At 47.9% G+C, this 24,706-nt stretch overlaps 1 protein-coding gene across 1 annotated transcript in view; it reads left to right on the top strand.

The window, feature by feature from the left end:
* ACSF2 (acyl-CoA synthetase family member 2) overlaps window positions 1-24,706 on the top strand; it is a 795,127-nt gene that overhangs the window by 655,820 nt on the left and 114,601 nt on the right. The window contains exon 11 of the mRNA XM_078654457.1: window positions 8,469-8,576. Coding sequence (XP_078510583.1) covers window positions 8,469-8,576 — 108 coding nt within the window. The remainder of the gene's footprint in view (window positions 1-8,468; window positions 8,577-24,706) is intronic.

Here is a 24,706-nt window from a genome sequence, read left to right as displayed (position 1 = left end):
GCGGCCCGTCCCGAGACGAGACCGGGGGCCCGGTTGCTCTGCAGGCCGAGGAGTAGTTGAACAACAACGGCCGGAGGGGTTTCTCCCCCAGACGGCCTCTGCCTAACTTTCAGTTTCGCTTTCCTACTCCCGGCCCGAATCGACTGAAACGCTGCTCGGATCTACCCTTGATCCTGCTCGGTGTTACCACACTGCTGTGTGCCTTCCCAGCGGATCGCCTTGTTCTCAGCATTATTGTCATTTTCGCTAATTTGGCCCAGTTTCGTTGTTCTTTGGTCACGTCACGACCGGCCATTTTCATCAGGTCGCGCGGGCCCCTCCGGGGTCCTTTTTCTAATATGGCCACCAAACCCGATGCGGAGAAATGCAAGACTAAGACACCTCTCCGTGGGGGACAAACCCAGACGAATATTATGGATCACTACTCCCACTTCAAGGGGTCCCCCAGTGCTGCTGGCCGTATGCCTGTCGATCCTAAGGCTGTTTCTGATGCGACCTCGGAAGTATCGTTGCAAGATGTCATGACCGCCATCGCCAGTATGAAGGCCTCCATGGGACAGCAATATGAGGCACTTGCCTCCAAGATCGATACAGTGGCCGTTGATGTTACGCTGATTAGAGCGGACCTGGCAAAGACCAACGAGAGGGTCAAGGCGTTGGATTTGAAGACTTCCAGCCTGACTACAGATGTTACGGACGTTCAGACTGAGATCGGGAACTTGCGTTCTTCTCATGACATGATGGCCCGTCGTCTGGAGGTTTATGAAAATAGGGCCCGTCGTAACAACGTGCGCATTATCGGGGTCCCTGAAAATCCCGCAACCTCTGCAACCGACCTCCTTGTGGAAGATCTGGTCTCGAACTATCTTGCTCCCGCCGGACTTACTAAATTCTTCGCGGTTGAGCGGGCACATCGAGTTCCAGGCGGGAAGGTTAAGCCGGGTGCCCCCCTGAGACCCTTATTGCTAGACTATTCCATTTTAGGGATAGAGACGCTATCCTGCAAGCCTCCCGGGACAAGGGCCCTGTGGAGTTTGAAAATACCACCGTGAACTTTTACCCTGACTTTACCCCGCTTGTTCAAAGGCAGAGAATGGGGTTTCAGGGAGTCAAGAGACGGCTACGGGCCCTGGGCCTCAAGTACGCCCTGTTGTTTCCGACCAGACTTCGTATCGAGTATGAGGAACAAACGTTTTTCTTTGACCGCCCGGACAGTGTCAGTGACTGGCTTGATTCTTTGCCAAAAAGGGAGGATCCAACTGAGCACCCCGGCGGAGCCGACGGCGGCTCGCTGGAGCAGGAGTGACATTGTGGGCCCTGACGTCTGAACTTTCCAACTATTCAGCTGAGTCTGGACAATGGTTCTTTTGTTGTTATTTTAGATTGGCCTGAGGGTGGCGGGGGTGAATGGGGACTCTTCCTCCTCCTGGGTTCTTTGTGTAGAGTAGTTTTATGACGGGGCGACAGGCACACTGCAAGTTGGGGTGGCTTTTGAGTCGTACGCAGGGGTGCAGGGTGGGGGGCGTTGTAACGGGTTTCAGTTGGGGGTTTGTGGGGGGGTGTGTGATTGTTTCTTTTCACAAGGCATTCTCTGGGTTTCGTGTGTGGGGTGCTCTGCTTCCTTCTCGGGGATGGGGGGTGGTGAGTTGAGACTGCTATCCTGGAATGTTAATGGGCTGGGAGACAGGATAAAGCGAGGGGTAGTGTTGCAGTTCCTCAGACGCCATTCCCCGATATTGTTCTTCTGCAGGAAACGCATCTGATAGGTAATACGTGTCAAGCCATGAACAGGCGTGGATACCGACTAGTCGCTCATTCTGGTTTCACTTCTGGTTCCAGGGGGGTTGGCATTCTCATCCGGGCTTCTCTCCCCTTTGAAATTGATGAAGTAATACTTGACGACAGAGGGCGCTATGCGGCGCTCACGGGTAGATGGGAGGGAAAAACACTGTCCATACTCGCGATATATATCCCTCCGGGCCTACAGGCCTACACCTATGCTGATCTGGGTAGGGTTATACTAGGGCTGCCTGAGGGTCTCCTTATCCTTGGTGGGGACTTTAACTCCGTTGTTTCTGGCACTGCTGACCGTTTCCCCCCCAGGGATCTGGCTAGATCTCATATGTGGCTGAGTGACCTACAGGAAACTTTTGGGCTGATAGATAACTGGAGGTTGATGCACCCTACACAGCTTCAATACATCTTCCATTCTGGGGCACATGGTAGTCTCTCCAGGCTAGACTATTTTTTAATGCCATCGGCCCAATCCCCCTCCATCAGTGAGGTTCGTCATTTTCCTAGGGGTATCTCTGATCATTCCCCCTTGTGGCTTCGGTTTGAGGTTGGGGTAGGCACTGCGGGTAGAGTGGCTCCCATTAACCCCTGGTATTTTCGTAATCCTAAAACCCGTTCTGAACTTGTGAAAGCTATGGACCATTACTTCAATGACAATGTGGGGTCTGTTTCTTCTGTTTCACTGTGGGAAGCTTTCAAGACGGTTATTCGTGGGCATTCTCTGTCACTGATTGCTGCTGCCAAGAATGCTAGAGATGAGGAACTTGTGTGCCTTGAAACTGACATTACTGCACTTGAGAATGATCTTGATTCTGGAGTAACACGTTTAAAACTGCATTCCCTCAGTTTGAAACAGGCTGATTACAGAGCCCTCGTCACTGACGCCGCGAAGGTGATGAGCAGAGAGCAACAGGGCAGGTTGTATGACGTGGGGGACAAGGCTGGTAAACTGATTGCGTGGCTGGATAAGAAAGAAAGAGTGAATCGTGTTGTCCCTGTGATTGTGAGGCCTGATGGTGAGAGTGTTACTGACCCAGTCGGGATTGTTGAGTGCTTTGTTGACCACTTTAAAACCGTGTATGCCTCGGTCTGGGATAGAGACGAGGATGACTCCCGGTTGTTGCTTCGGGACATTGCGTTGCCCTGCCTTTCCGACAATGACAGAGACCTTATGGACGCACCCCTTACGGTGGACGAAGTCGCGGTGGCCATACGTTCTCTCCGCTCTGGCAAAGCAATGGGCCCCAATGGCCTACCCATTGAACTGTATAAACCGCGACCCGACAAAATGGCGCCCTACTTGAGGAGGATGTTCCTTGAGGCTTTGGACTCTGGTTCCCTTCCTGCCGACCAGCGACTCGCCACCATCGTGGTCATCCATAAGGAGGGCAAGCCGCGTGATCGCTGTGCCTCGTACAGACCCATTTCACTGCTTAACGCCGAACCCAAAACTCTAGCTAAATTGTTAGCTAATCGCTTGATTAGGGTGATCGGAGACTTGATCCATCCGGATCAGTCGGTTTTCATCCCACATCGAAACACCGCCCTTAATCTTCGGAGACTCCACGGAGTTCTCGCGAGAGCTGAGACACTCACTGAGCCGGCCATTTTAGCTTCCCTTGACGCTACCATGGCTTTCAACACCATCGAATGGCCCTACCTTTGGGCGGCCCGCTCAAAGTTTGGATTCGGCCCGGTGTTTATCGCTTGGGTGAAACTTCTTTATGAGAAGCCCCTTGCTCAGGTGGTGGTTAACGGGAAGGTGTCCTGTGTTTTTACACTCGGGCGAGGCACTCGACAGGGCTGCCCGCTGTCTCCGCTGCTCTTCGCCCTCGCTTTAGAACCGTTGGCTGAATGGCTCTGTTGGGAGCCTTATATAAAGGGCATTCGGTGGGCTCCCGATTTCGAGGATCGTATCTCGCTATACGCAGATGACATCCTCCTATATCTTACCTCCCCTCAGAAATCCCTTAATGTGCTCTTCGATGTTCTGACTTCCTTCGGAAATAACTCGGGTCTCATTATTAATTGGACTAAATCCTGTGTCTACGTCTTGGCTGGTGGTCTCCCCCAATTGCCTTGTAGATTTTCAATTCAAATAACTGAGACTGGTTTTAAATACCTGGGGATCTATGTCTCCTTGGATTCCACCGTTCGCTATGAGCGTAACTTGCTACCCCCTCTCCAGAGGCTGAAGCTTGATGTTGCACGTTGGCGTCAGCTTCCACTGTCGCCGCTCGGTCGTGCGGCTCTTTTTAAAATGATGTCGCTGCCTAGATTTGTGTACGCTCTCCAGAACTCATTTGACCCCGTTCCTTCGGGTTACTTTCGGGAGGTGGAGAGTTTACAAAGGCGACTGGTCTGGGATGGTCTGGTCTAAACTCACGCTTCCGTGGTATGACGGGGGCATTGCCCTTCCTGACATCAGGCGTTACTACTGGGCTTCTCAATTAAGTGCGGTTAATCACGCAACATATGCTCCCGGTCCTGCTCCGGCCTTTGCAATGGATAAACACCTTCTGCCGGGGGGAACTTCAACAGGGCGTTGTATTCCAAGAGGCTCTGTAAAACCCTGGCCGGTCCCACTAAAATTGCTGTACGTGTGTGGCACGCCGCGAATGCGGCTCTTGGATGGAGTGATAGACTTACTCGCGCGACCCCTTTGTATGAGTCTGAAGGTTTGGGTAATTTGTGGCGAACTAAAGGTTTTGATAAATGGGATATGATTAGTATTAGCAAGGTGGGGGATCTCTGGTCTAAGGGCGATATTAAGACCTTTTCGGTGCTAGAGGCGGAATACGAACTCAGTGACAGGGAATTCTTCAGGTACGCCCAGGTCCGTCATGCCCTATTGTCGGTTTTTGCTGTGGGTACAGATATTCCTGAGTCCTCACCTCTTGAGGATCATATCCTGGATGGACATGTGCCCGATAGCATGATTTCATTGATTTACAAGAAGCTGATAAACAATAGGGCTGATCTGCTTGTACGCCTAAGGGTTTCGTGGACCGCCGGCGGTCTAGAATTGGATGATGAGGACTGGCAAACCGCCCTGTCCTCGCCCAAGGAGGTCGCCATACCCGCTCGCCTTAGATTTGTTCAACTTAAGATCCTCCATCGTGTGTACATCACTGGTCCGAGTCTGGTTCGCATGGGTTACTCCTTGGATGATTTGTGTAAGCGTGGTTGTGGCATGACTGGCACCTTCCTCCACATTCTATGGGAATGCCCGGAGGTGGTTGAGTTTTGGTCCTGTGTGCATGTCGTAATGGAAAGGGTCACTGGTGTGGCGCTACTGCCCGAAGCCAGGCGCTGTCTCCTGAATGTCTGGGAACCCAATGATTACAATACGGCGCAGATCAACTGGGCGACCCTTGGTAATATGATCGCAAAAAGGGATATTGCACAGCTCTGGGGTTCCCATAGGCCGCCTACTGTATCATTATGGGAGGAGAACATGGATTGGTGCATGTTTAGGGAGAAAACTGTGTATCTGTCGAGGGGCAGGCCCAAGAAATGGAGTAGAATTTGGTCACAATGGAACTCATATCGTGGAAATATATGCACCCCCCCCACATGATTTGCTTCCCGATGTTACCATGTCCCCCTAATTGTCATTCCAGGTGTTAAATTTGACTGTATTTCTGACGGTTTCCTCGCTACCCCCCCACCCCCACTACGGATATCGAATGTATTATATATTATGCAGCGCTGGAGTGCTGACCGCATGGACCCATGACCGTGTATTTACCGTATTCATGCCTTTAATATTTCAATAAAAAAATTTTTTTTAAAGAATCTTAACAGTATCTTTGCCAAAGTCTTGGTGAATAAAAATTGTATTACTATTAACCATTAAGAATGCGATTTCCCGTGCTGCCTTCCTGAAGGCCAAATGATGGTGATGTAAAACCTTAAAAATCATTCGTCTTGGCTAAGTGTGATGAGGATTACGATGAGAAGGAATCCTATGCACTTTAATCGATTTCAAACTTTAATGTTTAAAAGACCAGGTATCAAAATCTCCAAGTATAGTCTGCAATTAGAACCTTCAACATCCTCTGGTAAATTAAAAATACGCAAATTGTATTGCCTATTACGATTTTCCATGTCCAGAAGAAGAGCAGACATAGGTGAAATTTTTGCCACAAGTGGTCTAAAAGCATACATTTTAACTTTGTTATCTTGTATTTTAATTGAATTATCGGAAACTTTCATTGACATACTAGCCATATCTTTGCACAGTCTTTTAATCTCTGACGCAATGGTATCAGTGTTGGCACGAAGTGCATGAAGCTCGTCAAGATTTACTGCCAAGGAAGGCTCACTAGATTCCACCGCTTTATATCTTACTGGAGGAGGAGAAATCTGTTGTTTCCTCTTATTATTAGGATTTTGCGCAATTTTATTCTCCATTTTTATTATAAAACTGAAAGGTGTAAATAAATGCTAAGTACAGGAAAATTAGATAAATGCAGCAAAAATTGCTTCAAGGAAAAAGCTGATGCAGCAGCTAAAACAGACTGTGGGGGTGGTTAGGCCAAAGCCAGGCCCTTTTCTCCGCCCCCTGACAGGAAATCTGGGCAGTACCTTAAAGCAGAGCTCGAAGCTGAACCAGAAGGAAGAAAAACACCACTTCCGATGTCCTGAACACCAAGAACATGTTGGAAATGTTTTTAATTCTGTTGCTTGTGAGACGATGACAGTACTTCAAAGTACCTGCTAGTGTTGTAGTTCCCATGTGCGACAATCCAGATAAATCTACAATAGGGCTAATGGAACACGTTTATTTGCTTGCTTCTTTGGTTGAGTAAAACAAAATCCATTTACACCAACATGAACCATTTTCCATATAGAACTCTGTCGGCGTCAATGGAAGTGAGAGAATGGACTACCTGCCATAAAGGGTTATAAACTCTTCTGGTTAAAACGCAAGCTGTGACGTCCTGGATACCAGACAGCAAACAGAAGAGTGATCCCTGCCTATTAAAGTTCTGTCTTGACTGCCCCATTGTGGTCTGACGCTGGAGATACAAAACCTTGGAATTCTTTTAATTAGATAACCAAAGCTAACCTGTAATCCTGTCAACAGGTGTGTAGACATTTTACATGATTTGTGGATTTGTCTAGCTATCAGAATAGCTAGCCAAATGACCAGACATATAATTTGAGCAGACTGTCATTTCTTGTATATGTACTTGAGGTTTGAGTCATTGAATCTTTTGTTTTTACTGCTTTGTTGGTGCATTTGAGAGCTGTATGTGAGTACGTGCTTGGTGAATAATGTTTTATTTAGTGATTTATTAAATAACTGGAAAACTCTCACAGTTAAAGGAAAACATGTTGATATACATATTGCTATTCGAATTCAGCAAATTACGGTGAATTGGAAGCGTAATATGTAAATATCACACATTGCCTAGTGAAATGGTGCATATTTCAACCATGAAGTAGATAGAATTAAGTTAGATAAATTGGATCCTTTAGACAAGAGAGACATTGGTTGGTTTTCTTTCACGTTTTACTCATGTAGAACCTATATTAATTGTAAACAAAGATTCATTGATGATGTAAATGATTCTAAACCTCCCTAAATTCATAGCATTCTCTAAGAAATTCAAGCGCTGTATATTTTTGTTTGGAATTTTTTTTTCCTAACAATTCATTTCTCTCCTCATTCTATAATCTCTCTCCTCTTTTTCTCCCTATTCTCCTTTATCACCTGCTAAAAAAATCTGTTTATATTTTTGTACTTTTTATTGTCATCAGACTTCACTTTGCATAATTAATTAATTGGTTTAAAAAAAATCTGAGTTCTCATTGTGAAATTACTATGGCAAATTTGTCTTGTTTCTTTTTGATGGCATGTTACTTATATGGAATAAAATATATCAAACTCATTTAGACTACAAAAGTAATGCCTTAAAAAAGCAATCCTCAGTTTCTAGTCTGCAGGATTGGAGAAAAGGCTAGCACCCAATATTTTTGCTGGACCATGGCTCTCTAATGTAACAAAGACAGATTGAGCTTTTTCCTTTGGCTTTGGAGTGGTTCATGCTTTTCCTGAGGCTAAGGAGTTGAATCTAGCTGCATTTCTCCTTCATTGCTTCGGTTGTCCTATAGTCTCTTGAAGTCATACAGATGGATTGAGCTCTGCTTTGCCCTGGCTTTAGATTAGCCCAAGCCTTCTTAAAGATGTACTTGGACTTTCCTCATAGCTTAGGTTATTTCACTCTATTTTCAATGGCATAGAAACATATTGTTTTTGTATTACCTGGCTTTGGAATGATCCACACACTCTTTGGGAATAGATGCAGCAGCGTAGCGAGGATGCCAGGGCCCTGGTGCAATCAGTAAAAACTGCCCCTTTGACTGCTGTCAGCATAGTAAAATACAACAATTATCAGGGCTCAATGGGCCCCTTGGGGTCCTTGGCCCCCCTGTGCAACTGCCCCTGTATAAAGGTGGGCCTAGTTCTGCTTGTACCTTCGTCTTAGACTGGTGCATACTTTCTTTGAGGGTATAAAGGTGCATACTTTCTTTGAGGGTTCAGAGGTAAGTGTAGGTCACCCTTTTCACTTGTCTCAGGACACTTTCTCTTCTCTTTCAAGTTTTTTTGCTTTGATTCGTTTGATGTCGACTCGTTTATGACGTCTTTCCATTTTCCGCCACAGGTTGCCTATGGGAGCACAGAAAACAGCCCTGTCACCTTCCTGGGATTTCCATATGATGATTTCTTCCGGAAAACACAGACTGTTGGCGCCATCGCGCCCCACACAGAGGTAACGCTGCTTTCCAGGCTTCCCGTTTATGGTGCAGTGCTGTGCACTTTTTGACTGCCTTGCACGGCCAGCTTGCTTCCTTGTTTCCCTGTGCCCTAACATCTGTAATACTTATGCAAGCGCCACCAAAACAAGTACTCACTTCTTCCGGATCAGCCCGAGCCCCGCCAGCCGAGGAAAGGCTGATTCACTTATAGCCTCTCAGCAGCAGCGCTGCGTGTCATGACGTTGGTGTTGGGAGCATTGAATCACGGCCCACAACGGTCATAAGGGGGCACACAGATGGTTAACCATGGCTGGCCTTTTGGTGCAGTTCTCAAGTGGGACTGCACAGGGAGTACTAGGAACCCACTTGCAGGACTCTCTTGTGTACCCCATGCTAAGAACACACTGGGCTTCTCCTGCTGGACATCTTTCTACTTGCAGGGCCAGGCAGACTCCTTCCCTCTGTCAGCAGGCATGCCCATTTCTAGACAATATACAGACTCTCCACTCCTCGTACACAAAATGCAGGAGTTAAGCAAAGTCTCCTCACTTTTGGGAGACTGGCAGTCATCAACCCTAATAACACACCCGTCTTTCAGGTACCTTGCGAAATGCGTCCTTTCATGGTCATGTAGATCTTCTAAGCGGAACTAAGTGGGTGGTTTAGATTTCAATTTTATACATATATTTTAGGTAGGACATGTGGATCCACTGTCTCATATTTCTGAACCAATTTGGGGTCCTTCAGTTTCAAGTGTCCTTCTTAGGCTGATCGCCAGACATAGCCTTTATGTAAAGTGATGCACTGAAGTTTCCAAGCTGGAGCACCCAGTATATAGGCACAATGAAGTGAGTTTCTGACATCAGCCTTCCTAAAGCAGTAATCGGGTGTATGCAAAAGGGCAGGGTTGACCTAGAAACGTCTTGACCTTAACGAAACAGAGGAACTATAGTCTTACCCCTCACCCCTACCATCAGCCAAATGGTAGTGTTTAGGACGAACTAATCAACTTCCCATGGTGGCAAAGCAAAAAAAATTAAACATTGGGAGCATACACATTTGGAATTTCCATCTGAAGCTCCTGCATCAGAATTAGCGGAAAAATTGATGAATATACAACTATCTCAACATATCGAAGATCACTTCCTATTGGACGATACCCAGTTTGGCTTTCGTAAACACCATAGCACGGAGACAGCACTTATCAAAGCCACTGATGAAATAAGAACTATCCTCGACCAACAAGGGACGGCAGTACTTATCCTGCTCGACCTATCTGCTGCATTTGACACGGTCGACCATAACATCTTGATCGACCGTGTCAATGCCATAGGTATCCAGGATAAGGCCAAAGATCTTCTCTCTTCCTTCCTCTCCAACCGCACCCAAACAGTACAACTGGGTAACTTCAGCTCCGCTCGGATGACACTCCCCTGCGGCGTCCCCCAAGGCTCATCCCTAAGCCCAACGCTATTTAATGTCTATGTGACAGAGCTAGCAAGGGTCATCAAGGACTCTGGGATGAGCCTAACATCTTACGCGGATGATACCCAGTTGATTTTAGCAATAAAAAACAACGGAGATACAATTGCGGCCAATTTTCATCACGGCATGATGACCATTAGCAACTGGATGGCAACTAACTGTCTCAAGTTGAATTCCAGTAAAACGGAAGTAATGATATTCGGAAACCTCTCCCCTAATTGGCCAGGAGTATGGTGGCCCAATGAACTAGGCCCTCCACCCACACCAGTTACCAAAGTAAAAAATCTGGGAATATTGTTCGATGACAAACTAACATTTGCTGCACATGCAAATTCCATTGTCTCAACCGCGTTCTACAAACTTAAATCAATCAAAAAAATTCTTCCCTTCCTCCCCCCTAACTCGGGTAAAACTCTGGTCACTGCTTTTGTCATGTCATCACTTGACTACTGCAATGGACTTTTTATCAATGCTCAACAGAAAGTCATTCACAAGTTACAGTCTGTACAAAATGCAGCGGCGAGAATGCTTTCTGGTACCCCAAAATTCAATTCAATCACCCACGTGATTAAAAACTACCACTGGCTGACGGTGAAGAATCGAATTAAATTCAAGGCACTTTGCATAGCCTATAAAGCCTTCCGTAAATTAGGGCCCCGTTTTCTCATGAAATCCTTGGCATTCTATGCCCCCAACAGAACACTACGTTCTACCAACGCTTTTCTGATGACCGTGCCCCGGACCAGAACAACCTCGTGGGGTGACCGCCGTTTCACTGTTGCTACAGCTAAACTGTGGAACTCCCTTGATATAGACATCAGATCCTGCCCCACTCTTACTGTTTTCAGAAGAAAAATAAAAACCTGGTTATTTAACCAATAATTGCCACCACCTCTCTCTGTTCAGTTTCTGTCTATAGCGCCGAGACGCCTTTGGGCATTTGCTTGCGCTTAAAAAATTTCATAAATAAATAAATAAACAAATAAATAAATCCAGTTCCTCCCAAGGACAAGATCAAGCAGTGGCTAGAAATGGCATTGAAAAAGGGCAAGAAACAAAGTGTGCTGAAAAGAGCATGAAACTCCAGCTTCCTTGACATCCTGTCAGTAGACCAGCCTGGCCTCAAACGTCATCAACTAAGATAAAGTGTATGTTTCTAAAGGTAGGCTTGCCTACATTCACCTAACATAGGTACAAAAAGTGAAATGGTCGGTGTAGTGATTGAATTAGAAGCACAACTTGACGGTGGACCAACAATTAAATCAAAAAATACATATGTATTCCTGTGATGGAACCTGAATTCCACATCCGATCGCATCCGACGCATCCGATGGCTCTACAGCTGTCAAGGGTCAAGACCCTTGACAGCTGTAGAGCGATCGGCTGATGCTCACAGATGCTGATAGCGACTAATTAGCGGTCAAGGACGGATTAAGGCTCTGATTAACTACGAACCCCTGTCCATTGGAACAAGCAACATACTACTCGACACGTCGTAAAAAGGAAGGTCTCCTGTACATTTGAAGATGACATACCACGGCGGCCATCAGTCAAGATTGGACCCCATAGAGCCTTCTATTCCTAGTGCCCATACACCTACACTTGTCCTGAGGAAGACCCCAGAATGAGGACCAATTAACCCTTTGGAAATAGGGGTCGAAACGTCGACAACACTTCTTTAACAACATACACCATAGGATTGCGAAATAATTCATTAGTGCCCTATGTGTAATGTTTTAATATGGGAACTTTTTGATCAACTCTAGACTGTAAAGGTTCCATTACATGTCACTGTAATGTGTCTCTACCACAACGCCTTTACCCTGTCCCTCACTGACCTAACCACCTCCATCCTATCCTAATTACCCCTTCTTCTCTTGCACGTATGAGCACTGTTAAATATTGCACAAGATACTACTGTGGATTTTTTAATATGTTGAACTTGTCTTTTGATACAGAAGTATGTATAGAGATGTTTTACTGAATGAATTAAATTCACGGTCCATACACAGGAATGCATATGTATTTTTTGATTTAATTATTGGTCCACCGTCAAGTTGTGCTTCTAATTCAATCACTACACCGACCATTTCACTTTTTGTACCTATGATATGACCCAGGTCGGATAGTTTCATTTGGGGCCACCCCGTTAAAACTTACTACATTCACCTAACTTCAGTGTCTGGCTCCCCACCCTCAAGCCACAGAAAGGCAGGCAATGCAGTTCCAGTGTTTGGGGAAGCTGTCCTCATCCTCCATCTTGTGCCATGCCAAACCAGGGACATTGTCAGAGGTATTGCCTCCAGATACCTGCCAACCAAGATATACTTGGTGCCTGATGCAGAGGTGGGCCAAATGGACCAACAGTGTCAATTCTTAGCCACTCAAAAGAAACATCTACAACTGACTCTGGCACTAATGGTACCTTGGTCTTACCTTTGGACTTCTCCAGCATTGTATCTTTCATAGATTCACATGACTATCGGATTGGGAATCTCTGAAAACTTTAAATAGCAGTAAACTGGTTCAAAAAAGGCCCTAGTCCCAACAACGTTTAGTAGTATATTCACCTTTTTTAAAACACCTGAAATTTTAGCCAGTGAGGTGTTAGTGCTGAGCTGTCTGCTCTACCTAGAAATCACCAAAACTCAGACTTTTACTGGATGTTGTGTTTGAGGGATTTACAGAGGAGAGCACTGCTCGTACCTTACATTGGCTGCATCATGCCTTCTACTTTGATTTTCCCTGGACTTCAGCCAGACCTAACTTCGACTTTCACTAACTGTGAGTTATTTTATGGAGTTTAGTAGAGTTTTTCATCTTCCCGTCTAGAGGGGCGCTGTCACGATGACAGAGTCCTGCTCACATTTACACAGATGATCCAGAAAATCAATCCATTTATTGTCTTTATCTGTCTCATAAGGTGTCTCACTGTTACATCTTTAACACTTCCCCCTTCCCAAAACTCTTAAGGAAGGGAAAAGAGCTTAACTCCACATCTACTGGAAAAAATCATTTAGCCCTTCCCGAAAGGATACCCCCTCATCTGGGAGTGAGTCAGTGCAAAGTGGTTTCTCCAAGCTCTTATATGATGGTGATGTAAAAAACGATACATGGGAGCGTCCTTATCTGGAATTTATATAAAAAGTGCCTGCATCCATTTCCTCCCAAGGACAAGAGCATGCCTTTGTCAGAGATGGCATTGAAAAAAGGCCAGAAACAAACTGTTGAAAATAGCATGGAAATCCAACTTCCCTGACATCCGGTCAGAAGTTCCTCCTAAATCCTCATCAACAAAGTCTACACAACATAATCATAGAAGCACCCGTCATAAATGACCACCTCGCCTGCAAAGCATTCGGGCAGTACCAGTTGTTGTCATAGAAGATCCATTCAATGACACTACTGATGGTGACACATTCAATAGTCAGGCCCTCATCAACGGTGACAACAAAGGATTCAAACATTCCAAAAGCTGATTCCTGAAATGCAGCATCTCTAGGGTGCATCCAGACAGCACTATTTAGAGTACACAGTGATGGATCCTCATTGCTCTCCACAGATCACTGGATGCTCTAAATAGTGCAGTCTGGACACACTCTGGAATTCATAGAAAAGCCTCCATATTATCTACTTGATGATTTATGTAAATCCAACAAAAAATTATAGTGGAAGAACTTCTGTATGTGGTACAAGGACAAAGAACTCAATCAGATGTTGATGCAACCCCATTAAATGCTGCCATGCTTACCTTACCTGGCCAAAAATGGTCTCAGATGCTCACCAGTGGAGTTCATTTTGACACCATGTCGCTGTTTAGAAGAATTAACAAATCATCATTGTTAGTCTCTGTTAGACCTAGATTTTCTAGACTACATAGGCTAGCCTGGCACAGAGCGGTTCTAGCTGAACTCCAAGGCAATTGTGTAGTGCTTACAATCTCACCCACAGTAACCCAGCGCTTTACCACCAAAATAAGGACACCACACCAAATTGGAAAAATACCGGTTCCTTTTATAAAAGATTTTGGTTCACTTATGACTCTTAGCAGAGTTTCAAATTCTGTATCACATTTACAGTTAAGATCACTTTTTAGATTACCAGCTTTGTACACTTCCCCAGTATTCCAAGACTTTTGGTTCCCAGGCAAATGTTGCTCAGTTAAAACATTTCTTTCAGCATTACCAGTTACAGTACAATAACCTGTGGAAGATAGAAGCGTTCTTACATAGGCTAAATTACACACTCTAGCACAATTTTTATCTTTAGCAGTAAATCAGTTTGTCTTCTGTATTACATTCAAGGGTATCCAATACTTTCAAACTCTCAATGGCCCCTCTAGAAGTATATTTACTGGTTCACCGGGGTCTCACAGTTCGGGTAACTAGGCAGGCAAGATGTTCTTACAGATGCATGTAAACCTTTGTCTCTGAAGTGTTTTCTTAATCGTTCTGGCCCCACCTATCTAAACTGCCCAGATACGAGTATGTACGTCTTGCCAGTTTACTCAGTCTCACTTGATCAGCTCTGTTTATATTGCCGTTCTCCTAGTCTCTCGTCTTTCAGTTTGCTCAATATATGCCAGAAACTCTCACTCCTCAAACCCAGCTGAGGTATCCTGGCGTCTCGCACCTTAATGCCTACGGTAATAGCCCTGCTCACTCTGAACTGCTGACGATAGTCTGTTGGACTCTTTATCGCCGGTAAATGGGGCTTCCAGTCTCTTTCCTCCCACCACAGTTCCGGGGGTACTGGTGAGGCCCACTCAGGCTCTGTGGCCCCACTCGTCACCTCACCGTCTTACCGGGTACTCTGGATCTCGTCCCGGCCAGTCCTTCGGTCACCGACTTCCTTCAGTCACAAGTCAGAAGCGCTACGACCGCTCCGGCTCCCACGCCTCAAGCCTCCTACAGCCGGCTGCGTCGGAGCTCCGCTGCTCTGCTTCCGCGTTCTTTTCAGTCACCCGGCCCGCCCTCACTGCAGGCGTCAGAGGGGTGTGTGCTCACGCCGGCCGGCCTCCTTCTTCTTCGGATTCACTCCGGCCGTCACACGCTGCACCCGCTGCCTCTCTCCAGCCCCGCTATCCTGCTGTCCTCAAACCGGGCTCTCCTCGCTGGGTCTCTTAAGCGGGGGCCCCTGTCACAACAGTAGCGGTCTGACCACAGGGACTTCGGTGGGCTGCCACTACTGGCAGATTTCTTCCGGTGTTCGTTTCAGCATCACGAACCCCAGGGGAGAAGTACAGTGATTTCCCAGGCCAGCCCTCACCTTCTTCCAAAGCAACAGTTCAGGTAGGATCACTAAGGCGGGGGGGGGAGGGGGAAAAAGGTTAAGGTAGATCAAATTAGACAGTCTATCCTAAACCAGAGGCTTCCTTACGAATTTCTCAAGTGTTTCACCAAAAAGGTTCTGGGAACTGAGGGAGATAAATCCCGGTAGGGCTCGGTCGGTAGACAGGGGATGACGTCCTCAAAGTAGAACAGCCGACCCATGGGTCAATCTAGCCCTTCTCAGTGCGCCTATCTCTCTACTCTATCGCCTCACTCCTACTCAGGTTCCCCTCAAGCTCCCTCTGGTCATCACAAAATGGCCGCCCTAGATCTGGACTATTTATAGGCTGGACCCTGACCTCTGGAAGGTGCTGGAAGATTCCAGAACTTTCTACATACATTCCAATGGTTCAGCCTCACTGAAGTGACAGTTTTGTCAGTTGCCAGCCACCATTTTAGGTCTCTATGAACTGTGATTTTCCTGAGGGAAACTAGGCCCACAGAGCAAATGGGATGACAGTATCAAGGGACACCTAGCCCCCCAGGACAACAGCAAAGAAAAATTCTGTTGGTCATAAAATAAAAAATAGAAACACTTGGAGGCAAAAAGGGGACAAAATAAATAAAAAATAGGAGGGACCACCCAAAGGGCAGACAGGTCTAACACGCGTCCCCCCCAGCTGAAAGTGGGGAGAGCTGCCCAACCCCTTGGGAGTCCTCATCACTAAGGCGGAAATACCTAGAGAGACCGTCTGCATTGGCATGGTCCACTCCATGCCGATGTTCCACCCGGAAGTCCATTCCCTGTAGGGAGATAGACCATCTCAACAGCTTGGGATTCTCTCCCTTCATTTGCATCAGCCAATGAAGGGGTCGGTGGTCGGTCTGAACCAGGAAGTGCGAGCCAAACAGGTATGGCCGCAACTTCTTCAAAGCCCATACCACCGCAAAGGCTTCCCCCTCTATTGCACTCCACTTCTGTTCCCGGGGAAGCAGTCTCCTAGACAGGAAGACAACAGGCTGATCCAGACCCTCTTCATTGAGTTGCGATAACACTGCCCCAATGCCATGCTCTGATGCGTCTGTCTGGACAATGAACTCCTTGGGGAAATCCGGGGCCCTCAATACCGGTGCTGCACACATCGCTTGTTTCAGCTTCTCAAAGGCTTGCTGACAAGCCTCCGTCCAGACTACCCGTCGAGGTTGTTTCTTGGATGTGAGCTCAGTGAGGGGTGCTACAATAGTGCCATACCCCTTCACGAAGCGACGGTAGTAACCTGTGAGGCCCAGGAAAGCTCGGACCTCAGTTTGGGTCTTGGGGGACTCCCAGGCCATGATTGCCTCAATCTTTGCCTGGAGGGGCTGCACCGCTCCCCTGCCCACCAAGTGGCCTAGGTACACAACCGACCCCTGCCCGATCTGACATTTACTGGCCTTGATTGTCAAGCCAGCCTGTTTCAGGGCCTGGAGAACAGCTTGTAAGTGACACAAATGGTCCTCTCAACTGCTGCTGAAGACGGCAATGTCATCCAGATAAGCAGCGGAGAAGGCCTCCATTCCAGAGAGGACCTGATTCACCAGCCGCTGAAAAGTGGCAGGGGCATTCCTGAGCCCAAAGGGCATCACACAGAACTGGTAGTGGCCCTCAGGCGTAGAGAAGGCTGACCTTTCCTTTGCTCCATCTGTAAGGGAGATCTGCCAGTACCCTGAAGTAAGGTCAAAGGTACTTAGGTATTGGGCAGCTCCCAGCCGGTCAATAAGTTCATCCGCCCTGGGGATCGGATGTGCATCAGTCTTGGTCACTGAGTTCAGTCCCCGGTAATCCACACAGAACCTTAGTTCTGGAGTGGTGCCCGGTGGGGCAGCTTTTGGTACCAGAACCACTGGACTGGACCAGGGACTACTAGAAGGTTCAATGACTCCTAGCTCCAGCATCTTTGTAACTTCACTGTGGATGCTGGCCTTCACCTTGTCTGACAGCCGGTAGGTCTTAGACTTCACTGGTGGGCTGTCTACTGTGTCCACATCATGGGTACACAGGTGGGTCCTTCCCGGGACAAGGGAGAACAACGAGGAGTACTGCTCCAAGACCTGGCGGCAGTCGTCTCGCTGCTCAGGAGTTAGGGATGGGGAGAGAATCACTCCCTCCACCGACCCATCCTTTTCCTGAGACGAAAAGAGATCAGGGAGGGGCTCACTTTCCGCTTCCTCTGCTCCATCAGTCACCATCATCAAGATGACCTCGGGCCTCTCATGGTGGGGTTTGAGGCGATTGGCATGCAGCACCCATAGGGGCTGTCGAGGGGTCTTAAGATCCACCAGGTAGGTGGCCTTACCCTTCTTTTCCATCACCTCAAAGGGGCCTGTCCAGCGATCTTGGAGGGCACTTAGCTCTCCAGGTTCTATCACCCACACTTTCTGGCCAGGCTTTAACTCCACAGGGTGAGCGTTGTGGTCATACCACTCTTTCATCACTGCTTGGCTGGCTTCCAAGTTGTCAGAAGCTTGCTTCCACAACTTTGCCATTTGGCTCCGGAAGGCCAGCATGTAGCTCACCACATCCTGGGGAAGCTTCCTGGGAGACTTCTCCCATCCGTCCTTCACCAGGCTGAGAGGTCCACGCACAGGGTGCCCATAGAGAAGCTCGAAGGGGCTGAAGCCCACTCCTTTCTGTGGCACTTCCCTGTAGGAAAACAGCAAACAGGGCAGGAGGACGTCCCATTTCCTCCGTAGGCTCTCAGGCAGACTTCTTATCATGCCTTTCATGGTCTTGTTGAACCTTTCCATCAGACCATTGGTCTGGGGGTGATAAGGAGTGGTAAACCGGTAGGTAACTCCACACTCCTTCCACATAGCCCGCATGTACGCTGACATGAAGTTGGTCCCCCTGTCGGACACAACCTCCTTGGGGAAACCCACTCGGGTAAAGATCCCCATCAGGGCCCTAGCCACTACAGGTGCAGTAACAGTTCTCAGAGGAATTGCCTCTGGGTACCGTGTGGCGTGATCCACCAGAACCAGGATAACCCTGTGACCAGCTGTAGTTGGTGGATCCAGTGGCCCCACATTGTCGATGCCCACCCTTTCAAAGGGGGTGCTAACGACAGGAAGTGGTTCCAGGGGAGCTTTCAGCTTCACCCCTGTCTTCCCACTGGCTTGGCAGGATACACATGTCCGACAGTATGTGTCGGATTCCACTTTCATCTGAGGCCAGTAAAAGTGGGGGACAAGCCGGGCAAAGGTCTTGTCCTGACCTAAGTGTCCTGCCAAGGGAATTTCATGAGCCAATTCTAAAAGAAAGGCTCTGTAACGTTGAGGGACAACCAAGGCCCGTGACGAACCGTGCACAGGTGCCTTAGGTTCACTGTAGAGGAGTCCGTCCTCCCAGTAAATTTGGTAGTTTCCAACAACGTTCCCTGCTGCCTGGGCTTCGGCCTGTCGCCTCAGTCCCTCAAGGGTAGGGCACTCCTTCTGGCCCTTACAAAACTCCTCCCTGCTAGGCCCTCCCTCCGCATGCCACTCAGCAGGGATGCGTAGGTCCTCCAGGGAGACAAGTCCCCCCCAGGGGCGTAGCTAGAGCTTGTGGCGCCCGGGGCTATCCTTCAGATTGCCGCCCCCTAGGGGGTGCTGGGGAAAAAGGACAGCAAGCACCTGAAAGAGGTCTGAGAGACACGTGGTATTGCCGCTAATAGTCAGGTGAAGCTCACAACTTCTCCTTCACAGGCAGCCCCCTGCTAAGCTGAGCTCTGGCTCTGGAATTGGGTATGAAAGAACTTAGGACGAAACAAGCAAAAACTAATCACTTCCTGTGCTCGTCCTTGGAAAATGTACAGTAGCTTGAGGCATGTTACCTACCTATGCCTTCCAAAGCTAGAAATGGAAAAATTGAAGAGCAGGCACCCTGTACCAGAGTAAATGCTTGTTTCTGAGAAGTGCTGGTACTACGTCACTCTTGAGAAGTGCTGGTACTCTCCAATAAAACGTATTACGTCACTCTTGAGAAGTGCCGGTACTCTCCAATTAAACATATTACGTCACTCTTGAGAAGTGCCGGTACTCTCCAATTAAACGTATTACGTAACTCTTGAGAAGTGCATGTACTCTCTGTCTCAAAATAAAAAAGTTATGGTACTCAGTACCTGCCCATTTAAAGCACTGAAGCCTGCCTAAAACACAAGTGCTAAGCAAAGTGGGTACACTCAGGTCTACTTTAGTCTTCACTATCCATCAAATAGCAGCTCAGCTGCTTTGTTAGTCTGTCAGAAGTGGGGAGGAGTGGGAGACGCCGTAATATAAGCCTGACATGGTTTTATTCTGCTGTTTGTGGAGTAACTGTTGTCCCTTTTATTGTATGGTCTTGTCAAGCGAAATGCCAATAAAATGTTCTTATAAAAAAAGAACTTAATCTGTAGAATCTTTGAGTTTCCAACGAAGAATGGCTCTGCCTCCGGCACCATTCAGTCAGTGCCAGTATACAATATCATTGCCTCACTCTCTATGCAAGCTTTACCGAAAAGGTAAATTCTACTGAGAGAGCACTGAGATCTTTGGAAGCATTCTGACCTGTTGTGGCACTGTTTATGTCCCTGTTGTTCTGTCTGTTTCGTCTCTGCTCACCACCCCCATAGGCAGCCATCCCCAAAGAGGAGCAGTGGAGGCTTCTGCTTGGGGCAGTGAGGCCTGTGGTAGTATGTAAGAGGAGGAGCAGAGAGGGTGTCAAGCTCCTCATGGGGGTGTTCTGTTTTACCAACACGCCCTCATCTGCAATAGAGAATAATTATTTGAAAAAGAGTTTGAGAGGATAACAAGATCTGATGTTCCCCAACTGTGCCCCAGAGACACTTGGGATGTGGAAGCAAAACTAGACATAGCATGGGACAAAGAAGGATGCGGTGTTCAAAAGAACCTAATGGGGGACGGTGTTGGCTACTGAAATCTGCACCGCACCTCAATACTTTTTTTCATCATCTGTGTGTTCATCCCCTCTGAAATAGACAGAATGGCTTGAAAGTGACTCTCAAGCATGAAACGGAGGATATTTAGTAAATAGTTTCCCCCAAATACTTTGATTCAAGGCACATGTCTGTACACTAGTCACGTGGTAGAGTTCATGTGCTGTTGACTTGTACCCTAGCCTGTTGGCAGGCTCCTAACAGATCAAGCTCCATGTTGAGGATTGAACACGTCAGTGCGCGCCTGCGTCAGTGAGTGCCTACCCGTGTGCTGGACAGGAAGGAGCACAGGTCAAGGTGGGCACAGGCTGACGTCAGAGCAGATGTCTTCATATTGGAACATGCAGACTGGTGGCATGGCATGCATGCTGCTTAACAGCCCAAGGGAAAGACGTGTGCCCATAGAGAAAATTAACTTGGGCAAAAACTTTCATGCACGCGCTACCAGGGGATTCAATGTGCTGAGGGGTGCGCGTGCCATGTCGGGGTGATTTGCGTTACATCTCAATCCTTTTTGTGCTTAATAACTTAGTGCTTTAAAAGGAATTCCGCTTTTGGCAGCTAAGAGAAACGAGGCAAGAGACTTTGCCATGATTACTAAAGTTACAGCCATAACCCAGTAATAACTGCCTGACAAACGCACCACAAACGTTGAGGTACGTCGCACACCGTGGTGCGTGCGCTGCAGGCAGCATTATTTGCTTTAACCTCGATCACAATAACATGAAGAGAATAGCCCGATGATTTTTGCATTTTCCCTTGCCACGCTTTAAAAGGGGAAATAGAAAACAGTCACTATATCCATTCAGAGCTTTTACAAACCTCTATCCTGCTCATGTGTGCACTTAATTCAGGAATGTGACATAGCTGCCAAGGTTTCAGTTTGCTTATGTGTGACATTTTCATACATTCAGTGTAATTATGAGTGAAATTCAACAACTATCAGTGACACTTTCTCGTGAGCATAATCAAGCAATGAAGACGAAGAAAACATATAAATATCACAAATTACCCCCATTGGAGCAATAATAAATTATAAGAAGATCTTTAAACTGTCGTTAAACACCAGAAATGGAATGGTACAATTGGGGGCCTGTCCGGGCTCTCCACTTGGGACCTCTATTAGTTAAAGCACTGCACCAGAGAGCCACAGAACTGAATCCTAGTCGGTGCAGTGGCGAATAGTGAATTGTGTACGTTTAGTGCTACAAGGTCCCAGTCTTATGAGTCACATTCAACTGCCATTTGACTCAAAATATTAAAAATTAGACCCTTTTGAGACATGAGAAGTTCTAAAGGTATCTTAGCCCTGCTCACTGTCTCAAAGAAAATGCCCCATTGCACAGATCAGAAAGTCCTCCCTGCAGTGCCAGGCTGAGGCAGAGAGCTTCTTTAGCGAGTGTTTTTGGACAGGAGTGCAAGAGAGCTTGCTGGCAGTGTTCCCGTAGTCTAGAATTGACTGCAACTCACCGTCTCAGCTTTGGCGCTTAGCGTTTATTTTCGATAAGAAAACAGCTTGCCTTATAATATATTGCCCATTGATATTCAGCTACTAGAAGCAGAGCCTCAACATGGACTTTGTTGTCCCTTTCAGTAATATGATACAATTCTTTCGTGCTCCATTTGACCCATTTTTTTGTATAATGACGAGGCAAATAGCTCATTTATCATTAGAGTGTCAAATGGTATTATGCTGGTCTTTAGAATTAAACGTTTTATGCTATCAAAAGCTGGCACAAATTCTACAGATTTATGTCATTTCCACTGGGTGTCCATGACGTGTAACACGGCAGTGAAGCTGAACACTTCTCTGGCACCACACAGAGGTCTGAGTTACCAGGATGATTTTCCAATGCAAATACAAAAATGTATGTGCTCACTATTCCAGCGTACCTGTGTGCTACTAAGAAGAGCCGGACTCTCCTTTTAAAATTATTGGACCCTGATAAAAAAGTGCAGGTACTCTCTTTTAAATTTAAGAAGTGCAAGTAAAGAATGAATCCCTCCTCATTTAAAACACTGACCCTGTGAATGGAATGCCAGACAAGAACATTTCACTCGCCGAGGAAGAGGAGGTCACATTGATTATTGACCAATGTCAGTTGACATTGGCAAGGTCACACGCCCGCCCGTACTGCCTCGAGACCTTTGAACTTAAAGCTCTGAAGCCGAGCACAGTACGGGTCGCAGAGCAGAATCTCAGCAGTGAAAATAATGACGGCGTAGAAATTAAATATAATTGAGATTTACATTACCGGACACAGTGGCAGCTAGGCAGGGCGGTATGCGGCATATATGAGAAGCTGCAGGCCCCAAATTCGACTCTGGCAGCCACGGCTGTGGTCCGGTCCAGACGCCCGTGGTACAGTGATGGGAGGCTGCTGGCTGCAGGCACCAGTTTACTCTTAGTCTGGCACTGCAGCGGCCTCGGTCAAACTCCGGTTTGGACTCGAGCAGCCCCTGATGAGAGGCTGCAGGCTGCACTCACCCTCCTGGTCGGCGGTTCTAGCAGCAGCGAGCTCCTCCATTCCAGCCTAACTTGACCAAACTTTGACCAAACTACCAATAACTGCCGCCGGCGCTTACTCACCCTCTTTCCTCCCCTGTCTCTTGACACAGACCGGTCCCTGTGACGTCAGTACGAAGAAGTCGTCCCTGCTTCAGTTTCGGTTTCAAACTTTCAGAACAGTGAAAAGTAAACCCTTTTAATGATCCCCACAGGACGAAGCCGCCCTCCCTCTTCTGTTTCACAATTTTGGCTCTTGAATGTGACGCGCACCGCACAAAACTGAGGGTCCTCGGGGCAGGGTCGATTTTGGCAAGCAGGCGCAGCGCTTGCACTTCGGTGGCCTTTATAATTTATTTGTAAATTATAAGGGCGCATCAACTGGCCAGTGCCGCGCGGCGGCCGCACTCACAATAGTGCCGCCTGGGGCGGACCGCCCCCCATGCATCCCCTAGCTAAGCTGGTGGTCCCCCCTCCACGGACTCCTGATCCACCACCGCAGGTAGCTGATCTGTCTCATGGGGCGTGGAAGCCGAGGCAGGCTTCTCCTGCCCTCGGTTCTTTCCCTTTTTGGCAGCTGGCTGGGCCCTTGTTCCAGGCTCCAGCCCAAGCGAACTCCCCCTCCGGGTAGTCGCGGACCTTGTGCTAGCACAGGCCCAGTCAGGTGTACCCAGCATCTCCGAATGAGTCCGGTATTCCACCTCCTTCCAAGTATTGTGCTCCATGTCATTTCCCAACAGACAATCGACTGGCACGGCAGGGCTTACGGCAACTCGAAGTGAACCTGCAACCCCTTCCCACTCAAAGGGAACCTCGACCACAGGGTAGTGGCCCAATCTACCGTCAGCCATCGCGGCGGGGTGGAGTACATGTGGAATCACTTGCTCCGGAGACACCAGTTGACTCCTTACCATAGTCATACTGGCTCCTGTGTCTCTCAGAGCCTCCCCTCTTTGGCCATTGATGGTGACCCATTGCTCATACTTTGTAGTATTGGAGGGCACCTGGATCTTAGGAACCATCTCCCGATCTCCCAGGGACACTAACGTGACACCCGCCCACTCCCCCCCTTATCTAAGTGCAACTCCTCCCCGAGCACTACACTAGCTACTCCCCGGGCTTTTCCTCCAGTGGGAGTGGGAGGTCTCTTTGGGCACTTGACATCTCCCTTATAATGTCCAACACCACCACACTCAAAGCAGTGGACAACCCTTGGCTGCTGACGTTGGCCAGGATGAGGGTTTCTGGGCGGGTTAGCCTTAGGGGTGAATCCTGTTCCCTTTCCCTGGAAACTGTTTTGGGGGCCTTTTGAGAACTCCCGCTTTTTATCTCCCCCCCTCTTTCTTCTGGGGGGGCGCCCTGTCCGGTCCTTTGGGAATCCCCTCCAGTCCCCTTTGAGGACACCCGGGTACTTGCCCGGATGTCCGCCTCCTCAGCAAGCTTCCGGGGGTTGGTCAGCTTGCTGTCCACCAGGTGTTGACGCAGCTCGGGAAAGCATTTCTCGAGTAGGTGCTCCTTGAGAATAAGGTCATACAACCCCTCATAGTCCCTCACCTCGCTGTCTTGTACCCAACCCTCTAATGCCTTCTTTGTGTAGTCCAAGAAATCCACCCAATTCTGTGTGCCTAATTTGTGACTACCCCTGAACTTCTGCCGATACTTCTCTGGGGTCAGTCCAAACTTCTTGATCAGCGCCACTTTCATGGTGGGGTAGTGGGTCTGCTCTCCCTGCTCCAGGGCCAATAGTGTATCCCTTCCTGCAGGAGGCATGTATTTGTACAAGCCACCCCCCAGTGTTTTTCCAGTATCCCATGGGCTCTTAAGGAGACCTTATAGGCGGCCAGCCACTTGGCAATGTCATCCCCTGCGCTGTAGCTGGTGACTACGTCCTTAGGTAGATAAGGTCTGGGTTCCCTGGTCAAATCCTTGGA

The sequence above is a fragment of the Lissotriton helveticus genome, chromosome 7 (genome assembly GCF_964261635.1).
Source record: "Lissotriton helveticus chromosome 7, aLisHel1.1, whole genome shotgun sequence".
NCBI classification, from domain to species: Eukaryota; Metazoa; Chordata; class Amphibia; order Caudata; family Salamandridae; genus Lissotriton; species Lissotriton helveticus.
Note: the sequence above shows the minus strand (reverse complement) of the source record. Positions and strands in the feature narration are given on the sequence as shown.